The following is a 19,232-nucleotide window of genomic DNA, read 5'->3' as shown; positions in this document are numbered from 1 at the left end:
TTTCTTATCTACAAGGATAGCAAAAATCTAAAAGTTTGACAACATACTCTACTGATGAGGCTGTAAGGAAATAGGCGCTCTCATATACTGCCACAAAATGTAAAATGCTAAAACCCTTATGAAAAGAAATTTGGCAATATCTAGCAAACTTACATACACATTTACTGTTTGATGTAGCAATCTCACTTCTGAGACTATATCCCAAAGACACACTGACAAAAAATGCAAAGACATAAACAAAAAGCTATTTATCGATGTATGACTGCCAATAGCATAAGAATGGCAACAACCCAAATGTTCATCAACTGGAGACTGGTTGAATAAACTGTGATATACCCACTCCATACCCAGTGGAGTATGTCTGTGAACAGAAATAAGCATATCCACTACAGGATACAAAAAAGACAGATAATAACAAGTGTTGGTACAAATGTGGAGAAATCAGAACCTTCATACACTGTTGGTGGCAATGTAAAATGGTACAGCTTCTTTGGAAAGTAGTCTGGCATTTCCTCGTGGAGAAGGAAATGGCAACCCACTCCAGTGTTCTTGCCTGGAGACTCCCAGGGACGGGGGAGCCTGGTGGGCTGCCGTCTATGGGGTCGCACAGAGTCGGACATGATTGACGTGACACAGCAGCTGGCATTTCCTCAAAATGTTACATACAGAATTATCATTGAACCAACAATTGCACTCCTACAAGTATACTCATGAGAAGTGAAAATTTATTTTCAAACAAAAACTTGTATAAGAATATTCCTACCGCATTATTCATAATAGCCAAAAAAGTAGGGACAACCCAAATGCTCATTAACTGATGAACAGAAAAACAAAATGTGATATATCTGTATAATGGAATATTATTCAGTAATAAAAAGGTTTAAGCATGTAGAAATACATGTTAACAACATGAAGTGAATCTGACTCTTTGGAACCCTACTGACTGTAGCCTGCCATGCTCCTCTGTCCATGGAATTCTCCAGGCAAGAATACTGGAGTAGGTTGCCATTCCCTTCCCTAGGGGATCTTTCTGACCCGGAGATTGAACCCTGGTCTCCTATACAGAAGGAAATTCTTTACTGTCTGAGTCATCATACATGAAGGAACTTTAAAAACAGTATGCTAAGTATAAGAACCCAGTCACAAAGGACGACATATCGTATGATTCCATTTATATGAAATGTCCACAACAGGGAAATTTACAGAGCTAGTTTGGTCTTTTGTAGTTGACTGGGGCTGAGGATCTGGGGGAAAATGGGAAGTGACTGCTAATGGGTTCAGGGTTTCTTTTTTGACATGATAAAAATGTTCTAAAATTGATTGGGTAATGGTTGTACAGCTCTGATACTAAATATCATTGAATTTACACCTTAAATGGGTGAACTGTATAGTATATGAATTGTATCTCAATAAAGTTATAAAGGAATAAAGATTATTCTACTATACTATTCAATAGCATATATTGAGAAAAAAAGCACTGTGAACAAAAGTGTGTATAATATGCTCTGCTTTCTCTAAGGATGGAAATATATGAATATATGTATATATAATATTATTTTTAGTGTAATAATAAACTTGTGTGTAACATATGGATTAAAGCAAATGATGAATAATGTTGATGCCATTAGGGGATTTGGTTCCCAGGAGAACAGACAACCCTGCACTTTCAAGACACAGATTCCAGTGTCTAGTCATGGGTCAATTTAAAAGGATGAAGGATGAAGAATATCCATCGTTGGTCACACTACAGGAGGCCAGGGACCATCACATTAAAGTGGGTGGGGCTTTTTCATCCAGAGCAAACAAGCGGGAAGTGGGGTTTACTGTGGGATTTCATAAACCACAGAGAGATTAACCTAATCATCCTGGCTCTTTTCCACACTCTATCCTGCAGGACAAACATCCTCTAAGCAGTTAGCGAAAGAGTGCTTGGAAAAGAGTCATAATAATTACCCAGTATTTTCTGGATAGAGCTTTATATACTCTTCTACATCTTTCTTTCACTCTAAAGTTGTTCTCTGAGGAGCCAATGTCTTACTCCAATCATGAGCCGTGCTTCTCTGCTCTGATATGAGGCCATCTACTCAGCAGGAATGAATATTGTGGAATTTAGTCTTATTCAGAGAAACTATATCAAAAAGACTGCTCGCCATAAATAACTGAGCAAGACTCCTTTTCTATAAACAAATATTGGACAGAATGGCCCTGTCTGACAGCAAAGTAAAGATAAAAAAGAAGTTGGCCTAACTTCAACTCCTCTATACTCCAGGGAATGGCAAAATACCAACTAGAAAGTATTCTTAAAAAAAAAAAAAAAGCCTGTTCAAGTTTCTAGTTGTTTCAAGTTTCTAATATATAGGAAATACAGGACACAGAGGAACATTTTAAAAGGACACCATTCAGTTGCAATCAGCAAAACATCAACCATGGGAAATGCTATAGGAAAAATAAATTTCTTCAATAAAAAAAATCACAAAAAATTATTAAATAAATGGATAAATAAGTAAGGAAGAGAGTCTATAGATTAAGTGAGATTTAAACATCAAACAAAACAAAACCAAACAAAAACAAGACCAGGAGCTGACTGTGGCTCAGATCATGAACTCCTTATTACCAAATTCAGACTCAAATTGAAGAAAGTAGGGAAAACCGCTACAGCATTCAGGTATGACTTAAATCAAATCCCTTATGATTATACAGTGGAAGTGAGAAATAGACTTAAGGGACTAGATCTGATAGAGTGCCTGATGAACTATGGATGGAGGTTCGTGACATTGTACAGGAGACAGGGATCAAGACCATCCCCACGGAAAAGAAATGCAAAAAAGCAAAATGGCTGTCTGGGCAGGCCTTACAAATAGCTGTGAAAAGAAGAGAGGCGAAAAGTAAAGGAGAAAAGGAAAGATATAAGCATCTGAATGCAGAGATCCAAAGAATACCAAGAAGAGATAAAAAAGCCTTCTTCAGCGATCAAGGCAAAGAAATCGAGGAAAACATCAGAATGGGAAAGACTAGAGATCTCTTCAAGACAATTAGAGATACCAAGGGAACATTTCATGCAAAGATGGGCTCAATAGAGGACAGAAATGGTATGGACCTAACAGAAGCAGAAGATATTAAGAAGAGGTGGCAAGAATACACGGAAGAACTGTACAAAAAAGATCTTTGCGACCCAGATAATCATGATGATGTGATCACTAATCTAGAGCCAGACATCTTGGAATGTGAAGTGAAGTGGGCCTTAGAAAGCATCACTACGAACAAAGCTAGTGGAGGTGATGGAATTCCAGTAGAGCTGTTTCAAATCCTGAAAGATGATGCTATGAAAGTGCTGCACTCAATATGCCAGCAAACTTAGAAAACTCAGCAGTGGCCACAAGACTGGAAAAGGTCAGTTTTCATTCCAGTCCCAAAGAAAGGCAATGCCAAAGAGTGCTCAAACTACCACACAATTGCACTCATCTCACACGCTAGTAAAGTAATGCTCAAAATTCTCCAAGCCAGGCTTCAGCAGTACGTGAACCATGAACTCCCTGATGTTCAAGCTGGTTTTAGAAAAGGCAGAGGAATCAGAGATCAAATTGCCAACATCTGCTGGATCATGGAAAAAGCAAGAGAGTTCCAGAAAAACATCTATTTCTGTTTTATTGACTATGCCAAAGCCTATGACTGTGTGGATCACAATAAACTGTGGAAAATTCTGAAAGAGATGGGAATACCAGACCACCTGACCTGCCTCTTGAGAAATCTGTATGCAGGTCAGGAAGCAATAGTTAGAACTGGACATGGAACAACAGACTGGTTCCAAATAGGAAAAGGAGTATGTCAAGGCTGTATGCTGTCACCCTGCTTATTTAACTTATATGCAGAGTACATCATGAGAAACGCTGGACTGGAAGAAACACAAGCTGGAATCAAGACTGCCGGGAGAAATATCAATAACCTCAGATATGTAGATGACACCACCCTTAGGACAGAAAGTGAAGGGGAGCTAAAAAGCCTCTTGATGAAAGTGAAAGAGGAGAGCAAAAAAGTTGGCTTAAAGCTCAACATTCAGAAACTAAGATCATGGCATCCGGTCCCATCACTTCATGGGAAATAGATGGGGAAACAGTGTCAGACTTTATTTTTTGGGGCTCCAAAATCACTGCAGATGGTGATTGCAGCTATGAAATTAAAAGACGCTTACTCCTTGGAAGAAAAGTTATGACCAACCTAGATAGTATATTAAAAAGCAGAGACATTACTTTGCCAACAAAGGTCCGTCTAGTCAAGGCTATGGTTTTTCCAGTGGTCATGTATGGATGTGAGAGTTGGACTGTGAAGAAGGCTGAGCACTGAAGAATTGATGCTTTTGAACTGTGGTGTTGGAGAAGACTCTTGAGAGTCCCTTGGACTGCAAGGAGCTCCAACCAGTCCATTCTGAAGGAGATCAGCCCTGGGATTTCTTTGGAAGGAATGATGCTGAAGCTGAAACTCCAGTACTTTGGCCACCTCATGCGAAGAGTTGACTCATTGGAAAAGATTCTGATGCTGGGAGGGATTGGGGGCAGGAGGAGAAGGGGATGACAGAGGATGAGATGGCTGGATGGCATCACTGACTTGATGGATGTGAGTCTGAGTGAACTCTGGGAGATGGTGATGGACAGGGAGGCCTGCCGTGCTGCGATTCATGGGGTTGCAAAGAGTTGGACACGACTGAGTGACTGAACTGAACTGAACTGAAACATCAAACAAATCCAATGTATAAATCCAAAGGGATCCTAATTAAAACAAAGCAACTAAAAAAAAAAAGAAAAAGAGATCAGGAAATCTGAACATTGATTGGATAATTGCCAGTATTAATTTTAAATATGGTATGTTGTTAAGCTTTTTAAAAGCTTTTATTTTTTAGAGATACATTCTGAAATATGTACATGTGAAATAATATGAAATCTTAGATTTACTTCAAATAATCCAGATGCAGCTGGGGGCTATACATGAAATAAAAATGGCCATGATAGCTATAGCTAAAGGACACACAAGGATTTATTTGGACTATTTTCTCTACCTTTGTATATGGTCAAATTTTTCCATTATAAAAAGGTTTTCCAAAAATTCTAGCATCCTTAAATAATGCTCTGTTATGTAGCTCAATATTTTCAAATTGGCTATCATTTGAATCTGCTGTTTAGCAATACATAACAACATATATATATCCTGATGATTTAATACTTCTGTATAAAATAATAAATGCCTTAGCCCTAAAATTTAATGTAATTCTGTATTTTTTCAAGCCAACTTTAAACCTGAAAAAGTATATTGCCTTTAGTTCATTAGGACTTCCCTTCTGGCTCAAACAGTAAAGAATCTGCCTACATTGTAGGAGACACCTAGGTTCAATCCCTGGATCGGGAAGATTCCTGGAGAAAGGCATGGGTACTCACTCCAGTATTCTTGCCTGGAGAATTCCCTGGACAGAGGAGCCTGGCGGGCTACAGTCCATGGGATTGCAGAGTTGGACATGACTGAGCTGCTAACACTTTGACTTTAGTTCATTAAAGATTATAAATATTAAAAAAAAAAGATTATAAATATTTATTTTTATCACTTGAGGTAAGCATTCACATAAAAAAATCAAATTTCACACTCAGATATAAACACAAAGAGCTCTATCACCACATTTGGCAGATATTGAGGAAGCTGAGCATTATCGGATATATCAGATTTCAGACTTGAACATGTATCTTTGTGGCTTTTCCAGAAATTCTCTGATTTAATCTGGAGATTAACAATGACAGAAGAACATTTCTTCTTTATTTCCTTCTCACTTTAAGACTATCGATAACACAGACCATGGTGTTTATAAAGATATTCACCAACAAGATTACAGGTCAAAGTATGTGAGCCAAAAAGAGTGGTCTTAAGTGTGTTTGCTTCCCTGGTGGCTCAGAGGTTAAAGTGTCTGCCTCCAATGCGGGAGACCTGGGTTAGATTCCTAGGTCAGGAAGATCCCCTGGAGAAGGAAATGGAGAATCCCATGGACGGAGAAGCCTGGTAGGCTACAGTCCACCGGGTCGCATAGAGTTGGACACAACTGAGCGACTTCACTTAAGTGTGTTGCTGGGCTTCCCTCATAGCTCAGACAATCAAGAATCCGCCTGCAATGCAGGAGACGTGGGTTTGTGAGCCAAAAAGAGAGGTCTTACCTGTTGCCTATATAGTGACAGTTTGCCTTCAATTGGTTCATTTCTCATCATTTTCTTTTCAATCAGCTGATTGATCTGTGTGTTTATTTCATTTATCTAAAACAGTATGAAAATAAAAAAGGTTAAAACTATGGCTGTGATTACCTAAATTAAGGGACATCTGGTCAAACAAAGCTTTGAATTGACAGTTGTTATTATCAGTGATTTTGATAGGAGGATCAGTCCTATTAATACCATTGATGGGTTGTTACAATTACTTTGAGACAATCTGCATTTCGTGGTTCATGCTACGTATGTACAGAATTGGATTAGTTACATGGATTTAACCATCCATGTCTAAATTATCCTATTCTACATGAAGTATTTAAATTATTTTAAAAGACAATTTCTAAAAATCTGAAGTTACCCCTTTACCTAGGCTGTGACTTTTCAAGTAATTAAGTGATAAAGCAGATCTGGACTAATATTACCCAGGGATTTAGTACAAGGAATTTACAAACCCAGCTGAGAGTTGACATGAATGCCATCTAAAAACCCTTTCTGTTCGAGTGAATGATCTGTGATTCTAAGATAGCTGTCATTTATCCCATTCATTCATCTAAACTTTTCTCAAACGTAATAAAACTGAATAAAGGCAATAGAAGCATACAGTCCTATAAGTTTTTTTAAAAATTATATGACTTTCAGTATAACTATCCTTTGAAAAGACTAGAATTTTCCTGCTAATCCTATGACATTAAATTTAAGCCAAATCTGAGTTGGACAACTAATTTCTATACATAAATTAAAAGAATTATGTATTTAATTGTAGTGGCTATTAAGCCTATTAATGTCAAAATCCTTCAATCAATTTTCATGATATTTAATTATTTAAAGAAATAAACACTTGATTAGTATTTTATTTTTAAGAAACAAAAATGCTATGATATTAGGTTTCAATGAACATTACAAGAAAGTTTAATAATTCCAAAGCAGGCATAAAAAGCTAATAAAAAACATTAGCTTTAAGTACAAAATTGCTATATTATTTTTGGAAATAAAAAGTAATCATTTAAAATATTTTTTAAATTTTGTTATCTAAATGATTATATTATAAACACATAAATCTATGAGTCAACCATATGCATTAATTTATTTCTCCAAGTTACCCAGTTTTCTAATCAGTTGTGGATTAAGAAACAACATAATGTGTTATAATCTCATAAAGAACAATTCCTTATAAGAGCTGTCAACTCAGCACAGGTTAATTTCAGAGTCAAGAGCAGAACACTATAGAAGCAGTTCACATAATTTTCATGGGACTGGAGATGAGATAAAATTGGGAGCTTATTAAAAAAAAGGTGATTGTTACTTACTTTAGATTCAAGTTCAAGAAGATCAGAATGGCCCATAGCAGGCTCCGAGACCACTTTTTGTAAAAAATGTAATTCTTTTTTCTTGTTCTCTAATTCTTTAGGAAATTTTTCAGTTACCATATATGAATTAAATTTTATCTCCTCCTCTAGCCTCTTCATTAAACCTATGAAAATTAAATAAGTGATTATTCAGCCCAATAGAGTAGGTACAGTGATGCTTTCTACATTTTAAAATATACAACCTGGAGAGCGTAGGTCTGACTCTGTGACCCCATGGACTGTAGCCCACAGGCTCCTCTGTCAATGGAATTTTCCAGGCAAGAATACTGCAGTGGGCTGTCATTACAGAACAATAAAGGATTGGCCACTGAAACTTTTTGAGGTTAATCAGAATGATAATAAAGGACAATTTACATAGACTATAGTTGAAGTCGCTCAGTGTCCGACTCTTTGCGACCCCGTGGACTGTAGCCTACCAGGCTCCTCTGTCCGTGGGATTTTCCAGGCAATAGTCCTGGAGTGGATTGCCATTTCCTTCTCCAGGGGATCTTCCCAACCCAGGGATCGAACCCAGGTATCCCATATTGTAGACAGATGCTTTACCATCTGAGCCACCAGGGAAGTCTTAATTTACATAGAAGAATATTTAAATTACAGAAAAAGTAATATTATGATATTCCCAAATTACCATCTAATTCTTTTATACTCCACATTATGCAAAAATAACATTTACAGAGCCAAATATATTGCTGGATCATATTTTGTCTTCTATGTATTTAAGGAACCCATGAACCAAATGACAACACAAATGAAATCTAATCCAGGTTACTTCCTCTGTAAGTAGTCATTTATTCTTTTTCTTTTGCAGTACTTATGCAATTTATATCGGAGAAGGCAATGGCAACCCACTCCAGTACTCTTGACTGGAAAATCCCATGGATGGAGGAGCCTGGTAGGCTGCAGTCCATGGGGTCGCTAAGAGTCGGGCATGACTGAGCAACTTCACTTTCACTTTTCACTTTCATGCACTGGAGAAGGAAATGGCAACCCACTCACTCCAATATTCTTGCCTGGAGAATCCCAGGGACGGAGGAGCCTAGTGGGCTACCGTCTATGGGGTTGCACAGAGTTGGACACGACTGAAGTGACTTAGCAGCAGCAGCAGCATGCAATTTATATTTCTATTCTAATACTTCACAACAGTAATAATACATTGTAATTTTTAGGTTTAAACTAATGAAGACATTACTAAAGGTACAAGTTAAATTCTGAAAAAGAGAAATTATCTACATTCATAAACATTTTCAGTTTTCCACATTTGGTAGTTTTGATTTTACAAAGTATTAAGTTTACAGTTAAGTGACAACTTAAATTATATTTTTAAGATTTGATAGTTTTCTTATTCTGGCAGAGAGCACAATTGTACACATACACAGATTTTCAGTGAATAATGATTTTGTTATAAATTCCCAGCCTCGAGAGATTTAAAAAGTTTATTTCGGATCTTTCCATTACACATCTACAAATTCTGGCTGGACTTTTTAAAACACCGGATTTCCGGTTTAAGTAATCTACGTACGTAGATTGCATAATAAATTTGGACCAAAGCCTTAAAATTATTTTTAGTTTTCCTGAGCTAACCATGTATTAATGAGTAAAAATTTATTAATGGGAAATTCATAAGTTTTCCATTCATCCCTACAATTTCCCATCTCTTTTTTAGGGACTGGAGAATGGAAGTGAAGAGAGTGTTTCATGAATCACTATAATTAGGCAATCATTCTTATATGGTTTCCAATTAACTCTACACCCTGGCTTCTTTGGCTGTTAGATGACCAGTTTTTCCATCTGAAAGTTCTTAAAACATACCGCATATAACCCAGAGATGCAAGAAATAAAGTCTAAAATGTTTTTTAAAGATTTTAAATTCTTAAATATTATTTTGCCTGTTTAAAAAAGTTCCTAATTCTAGAAAATACAAACTAATCTATAGTAACAGAAAGCAGGTCAATGGTTGTCTGAGGAGGGTGAGAGGGACAGAAATGAGATATTACAAAGGAAATGTTTTACAGTGATGGATATAGCAATATTTATATTTTGATTAAGGTGATAGTTTCATCAGGGTACACATATGTCAATACTTAACAAGTGTATACTTTAAACATTTGCAGTTTATTATATATCCATTTTGGAGAAGGCAATGGCACCCCACTCCAGTATTCTTGCCTGGAAAATCTCACGGACAGAGGAGCCTGGTAGGCTGCAGCCCACGGGGTCGCTAAGAGTCGAACACGACTAAGCGACTTCCTTTCACTTTTCACTTTCATGCGTTGGAGAAGGAAATGGCAACCCACTCCAGTGCTCTTGCCTGGAGAATCCCAGGGACGGGGGAGCCTGGTGGGCTGCCGTCTATGGGGTCGCACAGAGTCGGACACGACTGAAGTGACTTAGTAGCATATGTCCATTTAACCTCAGTAAAGCTGAGATAAGGTCAACAAAAAACAGTTTCTGTCACATTTTAAAATCGTTCTCTTAAAAAATTTAACTTATACTTTGAAAAGTGGACATATTTCTATGCAGTTTTTAAAAAAGATTATCTTTCAAAATCCTGGTGAACATGTATATGTATGGCTGGGTCCCTTCACTGTTCACCTGAAACTACCACAACATTGTTAATTGACTATACCCCAATACAAAACAAAAAGTTTGATAAAAACATGCTGATGAGATAAATATAAGGTCACTAAGATCTCAGCAAACATTGTGATTAAAAACCCTCTGAAAACATCCTGCTGATCCTACTACAACTGAATAAGAAGCTTCTTTTATATAACAAATCTCAGGAATATGTAGAATATAAAGATAAATTAAAACTTCAGTGAATGTTTTATAATATGGCTGTTACTCAGAAAAAATACAAATTACACTGACACTAAAAATACTTTCATGTTATTTACGCAAATAGAATTTTTTTGTAAGCCATTTTTTTGTTACTAAAATATTTAGATGGACCTTATTAAACTAAATACCTGAAGCAATTGAACATCTGTTTAATTTACTCTTTTCCTAGTCTGCTGAATATAATCCTTAAGACTCTGCTTCCCAGAACAATGTCAACAAAGCAGGGACTGAACTTCCTGCTCCCCATTCCCTGTCAACCCACAAAAAACACATACTGCACAAATAATACCTTATTTCAGTATTTTTAGCAGTTTTTTCTTCTTTGATTCCCCTGCTACCTGTGGAAAAGATAATTTTCTTCCTATGCAGGGTTAGGGTCTCTACTTCCTCCTCCCAACTGTTTAAGATTATTTACTAAATCCTTACTGTGCAAATCTGTGTGCTAAGGCCTGAAAATAGAATAATTATGACTTCATGACTAGCCCGGAGTTAGCTAGTCAGGTATGCCAACAATTAACATGTTATGGTAACTGCTGTAGAACATTCAGTGAAATAGCTGGGATACAATGGGAGCACACAGGAAAGATTGCTACCAGTTCTCACCTTTTCCTCCCGAATCTTCACATCTTCCTTGGTCTGACTGACTCTTCAGTAAACACCACTACACCACTACCATCCCTCAGTCTATGCCTAGATTTCTCAATCATTCCCACACTCCCTCCCTTGCCTTCTTTCCAAAGACAAGCAGTCAGAAGAAGCCTGACCTTTTATCTCTACTTCCTCCATCATCTGCTCAGCCCAGTGCATTGTTCTTTCAGTCACTGTGCTTTAGCATGGAATGTCTTCCATTCCTCCACCTCTGCAGCATTAAGTTACTCAATCACCACACCTCCAGGAAGCCATTTGACTGTGTTAGAGTAGCTCAGACGGTAAAGAATCTGTCTGCAATGCCTGCAATGCGGGAGACCCAGGTTCAATCCCTGGGTTGGGAAGATCCCCTGGAGGAGGGCATGGCAACCCATGCCAGTATTCTTGTCCAGACAATTCCATGAACAGAGGAGCCTGGCGGGTTACAGTCCATGCGGTTGCAAAGAGTCGGGCATGACTGAGCAACTAACAAATGTGCTGGAGTTTGGTGCTCTTTGCCTCTTTGTTTTCATCGAAGCTGGGGTCCATCAGTTTATTTGTCATGCTGCATTATCACTGTCTACTGCTTGTCATTTCACCATTAGCCTGTGAGCACTTTAATAGAAATAGCTTTCCTTTCTATTCCCAGTACTTAGCACAGTACCTGACATGGAGCAGATGTTCAATAAACACTGAATTAATGGACTGGTTCTGAGCCAATTATTTCTATTACTACTTAGCAATACAACTGATTTTATTATTTAGCAGGATCTACTAAACCATCTCAAGAGATGCCTCAAAGAGAACAAATTTTATTTGTCCATTTTATTACTAAATATGTATTTCCTGACCTCAAAATTCTATTTAGTCTATAAAGCCAAAGCAAAATAAAGTCTATCTGCTTAAATAAAAAATGAAATATTACTAACACTATAAATACCTTTGGATATTCTTAGTTACCAGAATGAAGCCATAATAGCAAGAAATATTTAACCTAATAAAATTGAGGATAACAGACACTGAAGAAACACATGTTCAGGCTAACATTTTAAATTGTAGTAAACTGTGCTGATCAATAAGTTATTTTTCTGCTTACTAAATCTTTCAATTCTTCTACACATTACTTTCATTTTCAAAAATTCACTATTAATGGTAAGTTCTAAGAATTTCTTAGCAAAGATAGACCTATGCAAACAAATTTCTTGTTGATATTCATTTTTAAATGTGTATAATTTAATGAATTTCTTTTGAAGATTTACCTTAATTTTTTACACTAAAGATGTGAAGGAACCTACATCAAATCCAGAGAACATATACTAAAAAGTTATACTGTATATTCTACTAAGGAGTAAAAAAGCACTAAAAATTATTTTCTTTTGTCTTAAACATTCTCCTAAAAAGTGAAAACCTAGTGAATAAAGAATCAAATGATGCCAACAACTACATGCACAGCAACTTCCAGGTATTGCTTGAAGCTGAATTTATGACTGAGAGGAGTGAGAGATTTCATACAGTTAAACAACTCAGTGGTGTCTGACTCTTTGCAACCCCATGGACTGTAGCCCACCAGGCTCCTCTGTCCATGGAATTCTCCAGACAATAATATTGGAGTGGGTAGCCACTGCCTTCTCCTGGTGATCTTCCCAATCCAGGGATCCAGGGATCAAAACTCCTGTATTACAGGCAGATTCTTTACCATCTGAGCTACCAAGGAAGCCCAAGAGATTCTATGGAAAGTCATTAATTCACATGTATTAACCATACATTTTATGGGGAATACTATTGTGGTTTCTTAAATATTAATTAAATGTGTCATATTTCTTTGATTTTAAGATGCTATTAATTATAAGACATCAACTAAATTAACAAATACCATATGAAATGTACACATAAAGTGCAAGATATACCCCAACTGCAAAAACAATTAAAATGTTAAAGATCATGTGTCTAGAATCAAGGAAGTACTGTATTATCTCTTTAACAGATTTATTGAGATATAATTTACCATATAGCCATAAAATTCATCTACTTAAAGCATACGGTTCAATGGCTTTTAGTATATTCACAGAACTGTATGACTACCACAATCAATTTTATACCATTTTAATCAAGTTTCAAAAGAAGCCTCTATACCCACTAGCAGTCTCCTATCCCCCATCACTCACCCACCAACCAACACAGTTGTCCTCGCCTATAATTTCCCAACCCTAGGCACTCATCATTGATTTCTGTCTCTATGTATTTGCTTATTCTGGAAATCTCATACAAATGGGATCACATAATAAGTTGTCTTTGTTTCACTTAGGATGATTTGGGAGTTCATCCATATCGTAGCATGTATCAATACTTCATTCCTTTTATTGTTGAATAAAATTCCACTGTATGGTTATGCTATAATTTGTTTATTCATTCATCAGTTTAGGGACATTGATATTGTCTTTATATTTTGGCTATTATGAAAAGACCCTGATGCTGGCAAAGATTGAAGGCAAGAGGAGAAGGAAGAGCAGCAGAGGATGAGACGGTTAGAGAGCATCACTGATTCAATGGATATGAATTCAAGCAAACTCCGGGAGAAAGCAAAGGACAGGGAAGCCTGGTGTGCTGCAGCCCACAGAGCTGCAAAGAGTCAGACATGACTTAGCAACATTATAAACAATGCTGCTATGAACATGCGTGTACAAGTTTTTCTGTGGACATGTTTTCTACTCTTTTGGGTAGATATCCAGGAATAAAATTGCTGAATCATATGGTAACTCTAGGTTTAACATTTCGAGGAACTGCTGAACTGTTTCCCAAAGTAGATGAATCATTTTACATTTCTACCAGCACTATATGCAGGTTCCAATTTTTTCACAACCTTGTCAACACTTGTTATTGACTGTCTTTTTTATTATAGTCATTCTATGTATTATATATTAGAGTATAATGTTTCCTAGAACACTTGAAAAATATCCTCCAAGAGCTGGATATTTACATTGAAATATTTCTCCAGTACAAATGAGAATTTTTTACTGCTCTTTCAGTTTACATCATCTCCCTTCTGATGAACAAAAACATCTTAAAAATGCCTAGGATGGGCTGGGGGTATAATCTGGGATTGCTGTTCAGTCGCTGTCATGTCCAACTCTTTGCAACCCCATGGACTGCAGCACGCCAGGCTTCCCTGTCCTTCACTATCTCCCAGAGTTTGCTCAGTCTCATCATGTTCATTAAGTCGATGATGCCATCCACCCATTTCATCCTCTGTTGCCCCCTCCTTCTCCTGCCATCCATCCTCTATGTAAAGCTAATGTGATAACAGAGCCAGAGATAGCCATTTCATTGGCACAACCCAAAATACGAAAAGCACTCAGTTTTAAGGATCTAGCATTTTATTCTTTTTCTTTATAGCCCTGGCAGTAAAATGATATTTACACTTTTTCTGTCCAACTTTTTCATAGCGTCCATTCTAAGTATTTTACACATTCACACACCAGAGAACCTCCCTCCACCATGGTTTCCACTACCTTCCCTCTCTGACAAAACACTGAAAGGGAATTAAAAGACCATAGGTGAACACTTCAGGATGTCTTCACCAGGCTGTCACTTACTAGCTAGGAAATGATGCCCCAAAATGCTGACCTATTGCTTGACAATCATCAGTTCCCATTAGTAAGGAAGACTACTGATTTAAACTAATATTCTCACTAATATGATCACCTATATCACACAGCAATTTCCACTTACTTTCAGGTGTCGCATCTGCTGCTGCATGTCGCATACTTTTCAGCTGGTTTTGTATTCTTTGCAGTCTCTGCACTGCATGAAATAGCTTTAAAATACAATTACATCTATCACTTGCTTATTCTGCTGAAACCTACCATTTATATAGACAAGCAATGAAAAATACAAGTTCTACATAATTCTTATAAAGGAAATAAATAATAACTAAGAAATTACTAAGCTAAGCCAAAAATGTAACTGGTTTGCTCAATACATTTTCAAGTAAAACTTTAAAAAAAAAAAAGCTTTCGGAAATGTTTTCTTTAGTTATTTGTTGAATTTGGTGATCAAGGAAAAATGCATGTTAAAGAAATATTTGTACTAGGCTTTTCTGTTAAAACATGGTTTTCTTAATTCCAAGAAATGCTAACATTCTCAGAAATGATGTTTGAGAATCAGAAAGTGAAGCTAAGTAACCATTCAGGGCACGGGCAAATGCAGCTTACTGCACTAATATTATGAAGCCAAGCCAAGTTCCAGAAGAGCCAAAAACCTAAACTGCCCATTTAGTAGGAAATGACGCTGATTTGAAATATCATTCTAATACACAAGTCCACTCAGTTTTAAGATAGATTTTTAATAAAATAAAAGAAATACTTTCTGGCCAAATTATTTTTTTCTTTAAGGCAAAATCTAAAAATGTGGAGTATGTGTGATTTTTGAGTCTTTTCATGATTTGCTTATTTGCCACTGGAGTAAAACATAAAAAATACCATGATTCGTGGAATAAAATAGACATTCTCATACAGTCTGAATCTTAAAGACACCTTTTAGAGATTCTAGAAGTTCTATTAACAGTTAATCTTACCGCTTTACATTACAATGGATATTCTGTAATGCTGGAACAACATGAGTTAAGCACGGCCCAAGAGACAGTGCATAGATATGCATGAAGAATAGAAACCCAAAACATGGTTTTGTTTTTGCTGTTGGTACCACGCAATACTCTTAAAAAGAGTATTTCATTATGTTAACAAAGGGAAACATGAACATCCTCAATTCTAAAAATCTTCCTCGTAACAGCTGAATGGTCAGAAGGAACTATTTCTTTCATCATGACCATATAAACTTGCATGTGGGTACCTGATTTTTTTGTTCCTGTTTCTGTTGTGCAAGAAATTCTTCTCTCTCTTTCTCAACTCGAAGTTGCCTTGCTATTTTCAGCATCCTCTGATGATTCTGAACTGTCTCCACCTACAGTAAGGGAATAAGTAGTATATGTTACTGTCAGATTTAAGAGAGACATTAGCATGTCACGTGACTCAGACATTCACTTATCATTTCCTTTTGGTAAACAGCATTCCCTAGAGATGACACTAAAGTTTCACACTCCAGGTCCTTGAAAGCCTTGGGCTGCTGCCTAGGGAGATTCCCTTTCTGTTCATATTATTTGACTCCCTCTTCAGATGTACACTTATGCCTTGCTTAATCTTTACTTGCAATTCCTAATTCTTTGCAAGTTCTTGGGACTGAGGGTCAAAGTTTTACAGTGCTAATTCTTGCCTTACCCTTTTCTTCAAACGTTCAACTCTCTTAATAAGCTGATCCTTTTCTTCCTCCATTGCACTGATATCCTAAAAAGCAGTCAAGAAGACATTATAAGGAAAAATATTCTTTGTCTGTAGAATTCAGATAAGGTTTTTATATGACTACACATTTAGCACTTCCATCACTTATAACCAGAGCATTAAGAAACAAAGATCCTCTTTTGGAAGAAGTGCATTTCTATCTACCACCCAACCTTCCTCTCCAGGGTTCTTTATCCAGAGTAATTTATTTGGTAGCTTGGTATTCATTTAGAAAGGCAACAGGTTATAAAATAGTAAGGTGAAGCTGCCAAGCAGCCCATTTGTGTTCTAATTCCAATATGGACACACGATTTTTCAAAAATCTTTTATAATGGATAGTGTGCAGGTCTAAAAACGTGAACAGCTGCTGACATCCCACCTGCTCTGTTAAACACCAAACTTTATATTCTGTCAGTTTTCCAGTAAAATTATTTTTAAGGCTATGGTGTTTTCAATATATAAATTTGTGTCTGGTTTTGCCAATTAACCAATTTCCTTTCTAAAAATAAAAGATCTCAAAAAAATTTTTCCACCAGCTCCACAATATTTTCTAGTGAAAACAAAACAAGCAAAAAAATCCTTGCTAAACCCCAAAAACTAACAGGCTAACTCTCACAGTAATAATGAAAGGAAAAATACACATGGTGGTCAGTATTGCCAGGATCTGGGGAAACAGGGACTGTTACTATTGGTGGTATTGTACAGAAGAATAATTTCAAAAGTCTTAAAATAAATGTGCATACCTTCTGGATCAGTAATTTTACCCATGGGAATCTATAAGGATTCTCATAGATGCTAATTGTATCTAAAATTTGGAACTGACCCAAATGTCTAAGGATTATTAAGTGAATTATGGCACAACACAATGAAAGTTACTAAAAATTATTCAGAAGAATGTTGGATAACATGAGAAGAAGTCATGATACAGCATTACTCGAAAGCAGACTATGACCTTTATATATAATACAATACCAAGAAAAAGATTTACATATATTCACTAAAATAGCAGTAAAAGTTACCACAAGAGCAGGGGATTTTAAGTGAATTAGTTTCTATTTTTTGCTTAATTGTATTTCCTTACAAAGAATATATTCAAAAACACTCCGGTAATAATTAATAAAATTAAAATCACAGACTCTAGGTTATTTTATCATTTCTGGTTACTAACATGGCATAATGGAGGAACAGTAGATGGGTATCTATCACCCTTATTCCATACTTTGTGATAAGTATCTACTTATGGGTCTTTCTTTTCTATTAGATGTGACTTCATCTTTCATTTCTAATACATTCAATAAACTCTTATTGGAGACCTATTACATGCAGGGGACTGGGGATAGACACTGGGGATATTGTGGTAAATAAGATATATAGACATGGTCCTCGCCCTCACAGAGTTTAAAATGTCTGGAAAGACAGACATTAAAATAATTGTAAGTACAATGAGTGTTACAAAACAAAAAGAATTGAGGTGAACTAATCCATCTAGAGAATCAGGGAAGGGCCTCCCTGAGGAAGCAACTTCTAATGATTCTTGTTTGAGAAAATAAAGATGTTATTTCTAAAAATATAAAATTCAAGAAAGCGAGAATTAGCAATTTTTTAGAGAAAGAACTTATATGTCTGGTGAGAGTTCAAAAATATTTTTTGGAGAACACTAAATAACATGCATCAAGAAAGACACAAAAATCCTTATATGCTTTCTACTTCTAGAAATTTATTCTAAGGAAACAATCACAGATAGCCCCAAATAAATTTATGTAGAAGATAATTATAGCATTATCTATAATAGCAAATTATGAAAACACCAAAAACTGTAAAACTATCCATAGTTTTAGAATATAGAATAGAATATAGTAAATAGAATACTATTTACTCATTGAAAATCACATTGTAGAAAGATAACAATGGGAATATATTCACAATGCAATGATTAAAAAAACAAGATACAAATAATTATGTATAGTGTGATCCCAAATACATACATACATACACACACACACACATACACAAAATCTGAAAGGATATAGTGCAACAAATGTTAACAATTAGATTTTTTTCCTTCTGTTTTTCTTTTTTCTATGACATAGACTTTATATATATATGTGTGTGTGTGTGTACACATATATATTAGATGAAGACCCAAAACATAATTACTTTTAATCCATGGTAGTGATCTATACAGGCTTCCCTGGTGGCTCAGTAGTAAAGAATCTGCCTGCCAATGCAGGAGACTTGGGTTTGATCTGTGGATCGGGAAGATCCCCAGGAAGAGGACATGGTAATCCACTCCAGTATTCTTGCCTGGGAAATCCCATGCACAGAGGAGCCTGGTGGGCTCTGGTCCATGGGGTTGCAAAAAAGTCGGACATGACTTAGTGACTGAACAACAACAAAGTGCTCTATATAACAACAGTACATAAGAATTAACTGTGAGTTAACCCTGGCCTCATTAATTTCTTCGGTAAAGAATCAGCAAAGAATCAGCAAAGGTCCTACAAAAGAAAATTTGCCATTTGCTATCATTAGTTTCTATAGTCTTAAGACATTCTGAATTTAATTCAAATCCCCACCAAAATCATTATTGTTTTTTCTTTACCCTTCTTATTTCTGCTGTAGAAAATCCAGATGTCTTGAGCTGCTCACATTCTTTATGCAAAGTTTTAAAGGCTTCCATCAAATCTTCATACTAAAAGAACAAGTTAAAAAATTATAAACTGACTAGATCCAGTAGGTTTCCTTAATCAGGTCATCTATTAACTTATAGTCATTATTTAATCAGTATAGAACACCATTAAAATATATCCTTAAATATTCATACAGGACAC

The 19,232-nt window shown here is 36.2% G+C and overlaps 1 protein-coding gene across 2 annotated transcripts in view; it reads right to left on the bottom strand.

The window, feature by feature from the left end:
* The window catches only part of IFT81 (intraflagellar transport 81), a 98,121-nt gene that overhangs the window by 67,652 nt on the left and 11,237 nt on the right, over nt 1-19,232 (bottom strand). For both annotated transcript variants that reach the window (XM_068989927.1, XM_068989928.1), the window contains exons 5-10: nt 19,004-19,093; nt 16,345-16,410; nt 15,920-16,030; nt 14,801-14,885; nt 7,544-7,707; nt 6,189-6,284 (exon numbers count right to left, since the gene is read on the bottom strand). In XM_068989927.1, coding sequence (XP_068846028.1) covers nt 6,189-6,284; nt 7,544-7,707; nt 14,801-14,885; nt 15,920-16,030; nt 16,345-16,410; nt 19,004-19,093 — 612 coding nt within the window. The remainder of the gene's footprint in view (nt 1-6,188; nt 6,285-7,543; nt 7,708-14,800; nt 14,886-15,919; nt 16,031-16,344; nt 16,411-19,003; nt 19,094-19,232) is intronic.

This window comes from Capricornis sumatraensis, chromosome 17 (genome assembly GCF_032405125.1).
Source record: "Capricornis sumatraensis isolate serow.1 chromosome 17, serow.2, whole genome shotgun sequence".
NCBI lineage: Eukaryota > Metazoa > Chordata > Mammalia > Artiodactyla > Bovidae > Capricornis > Capricornis sumatraensis.
This window is presented reverse-complemented; position numbering and strand designations above follow the sequence as displayed.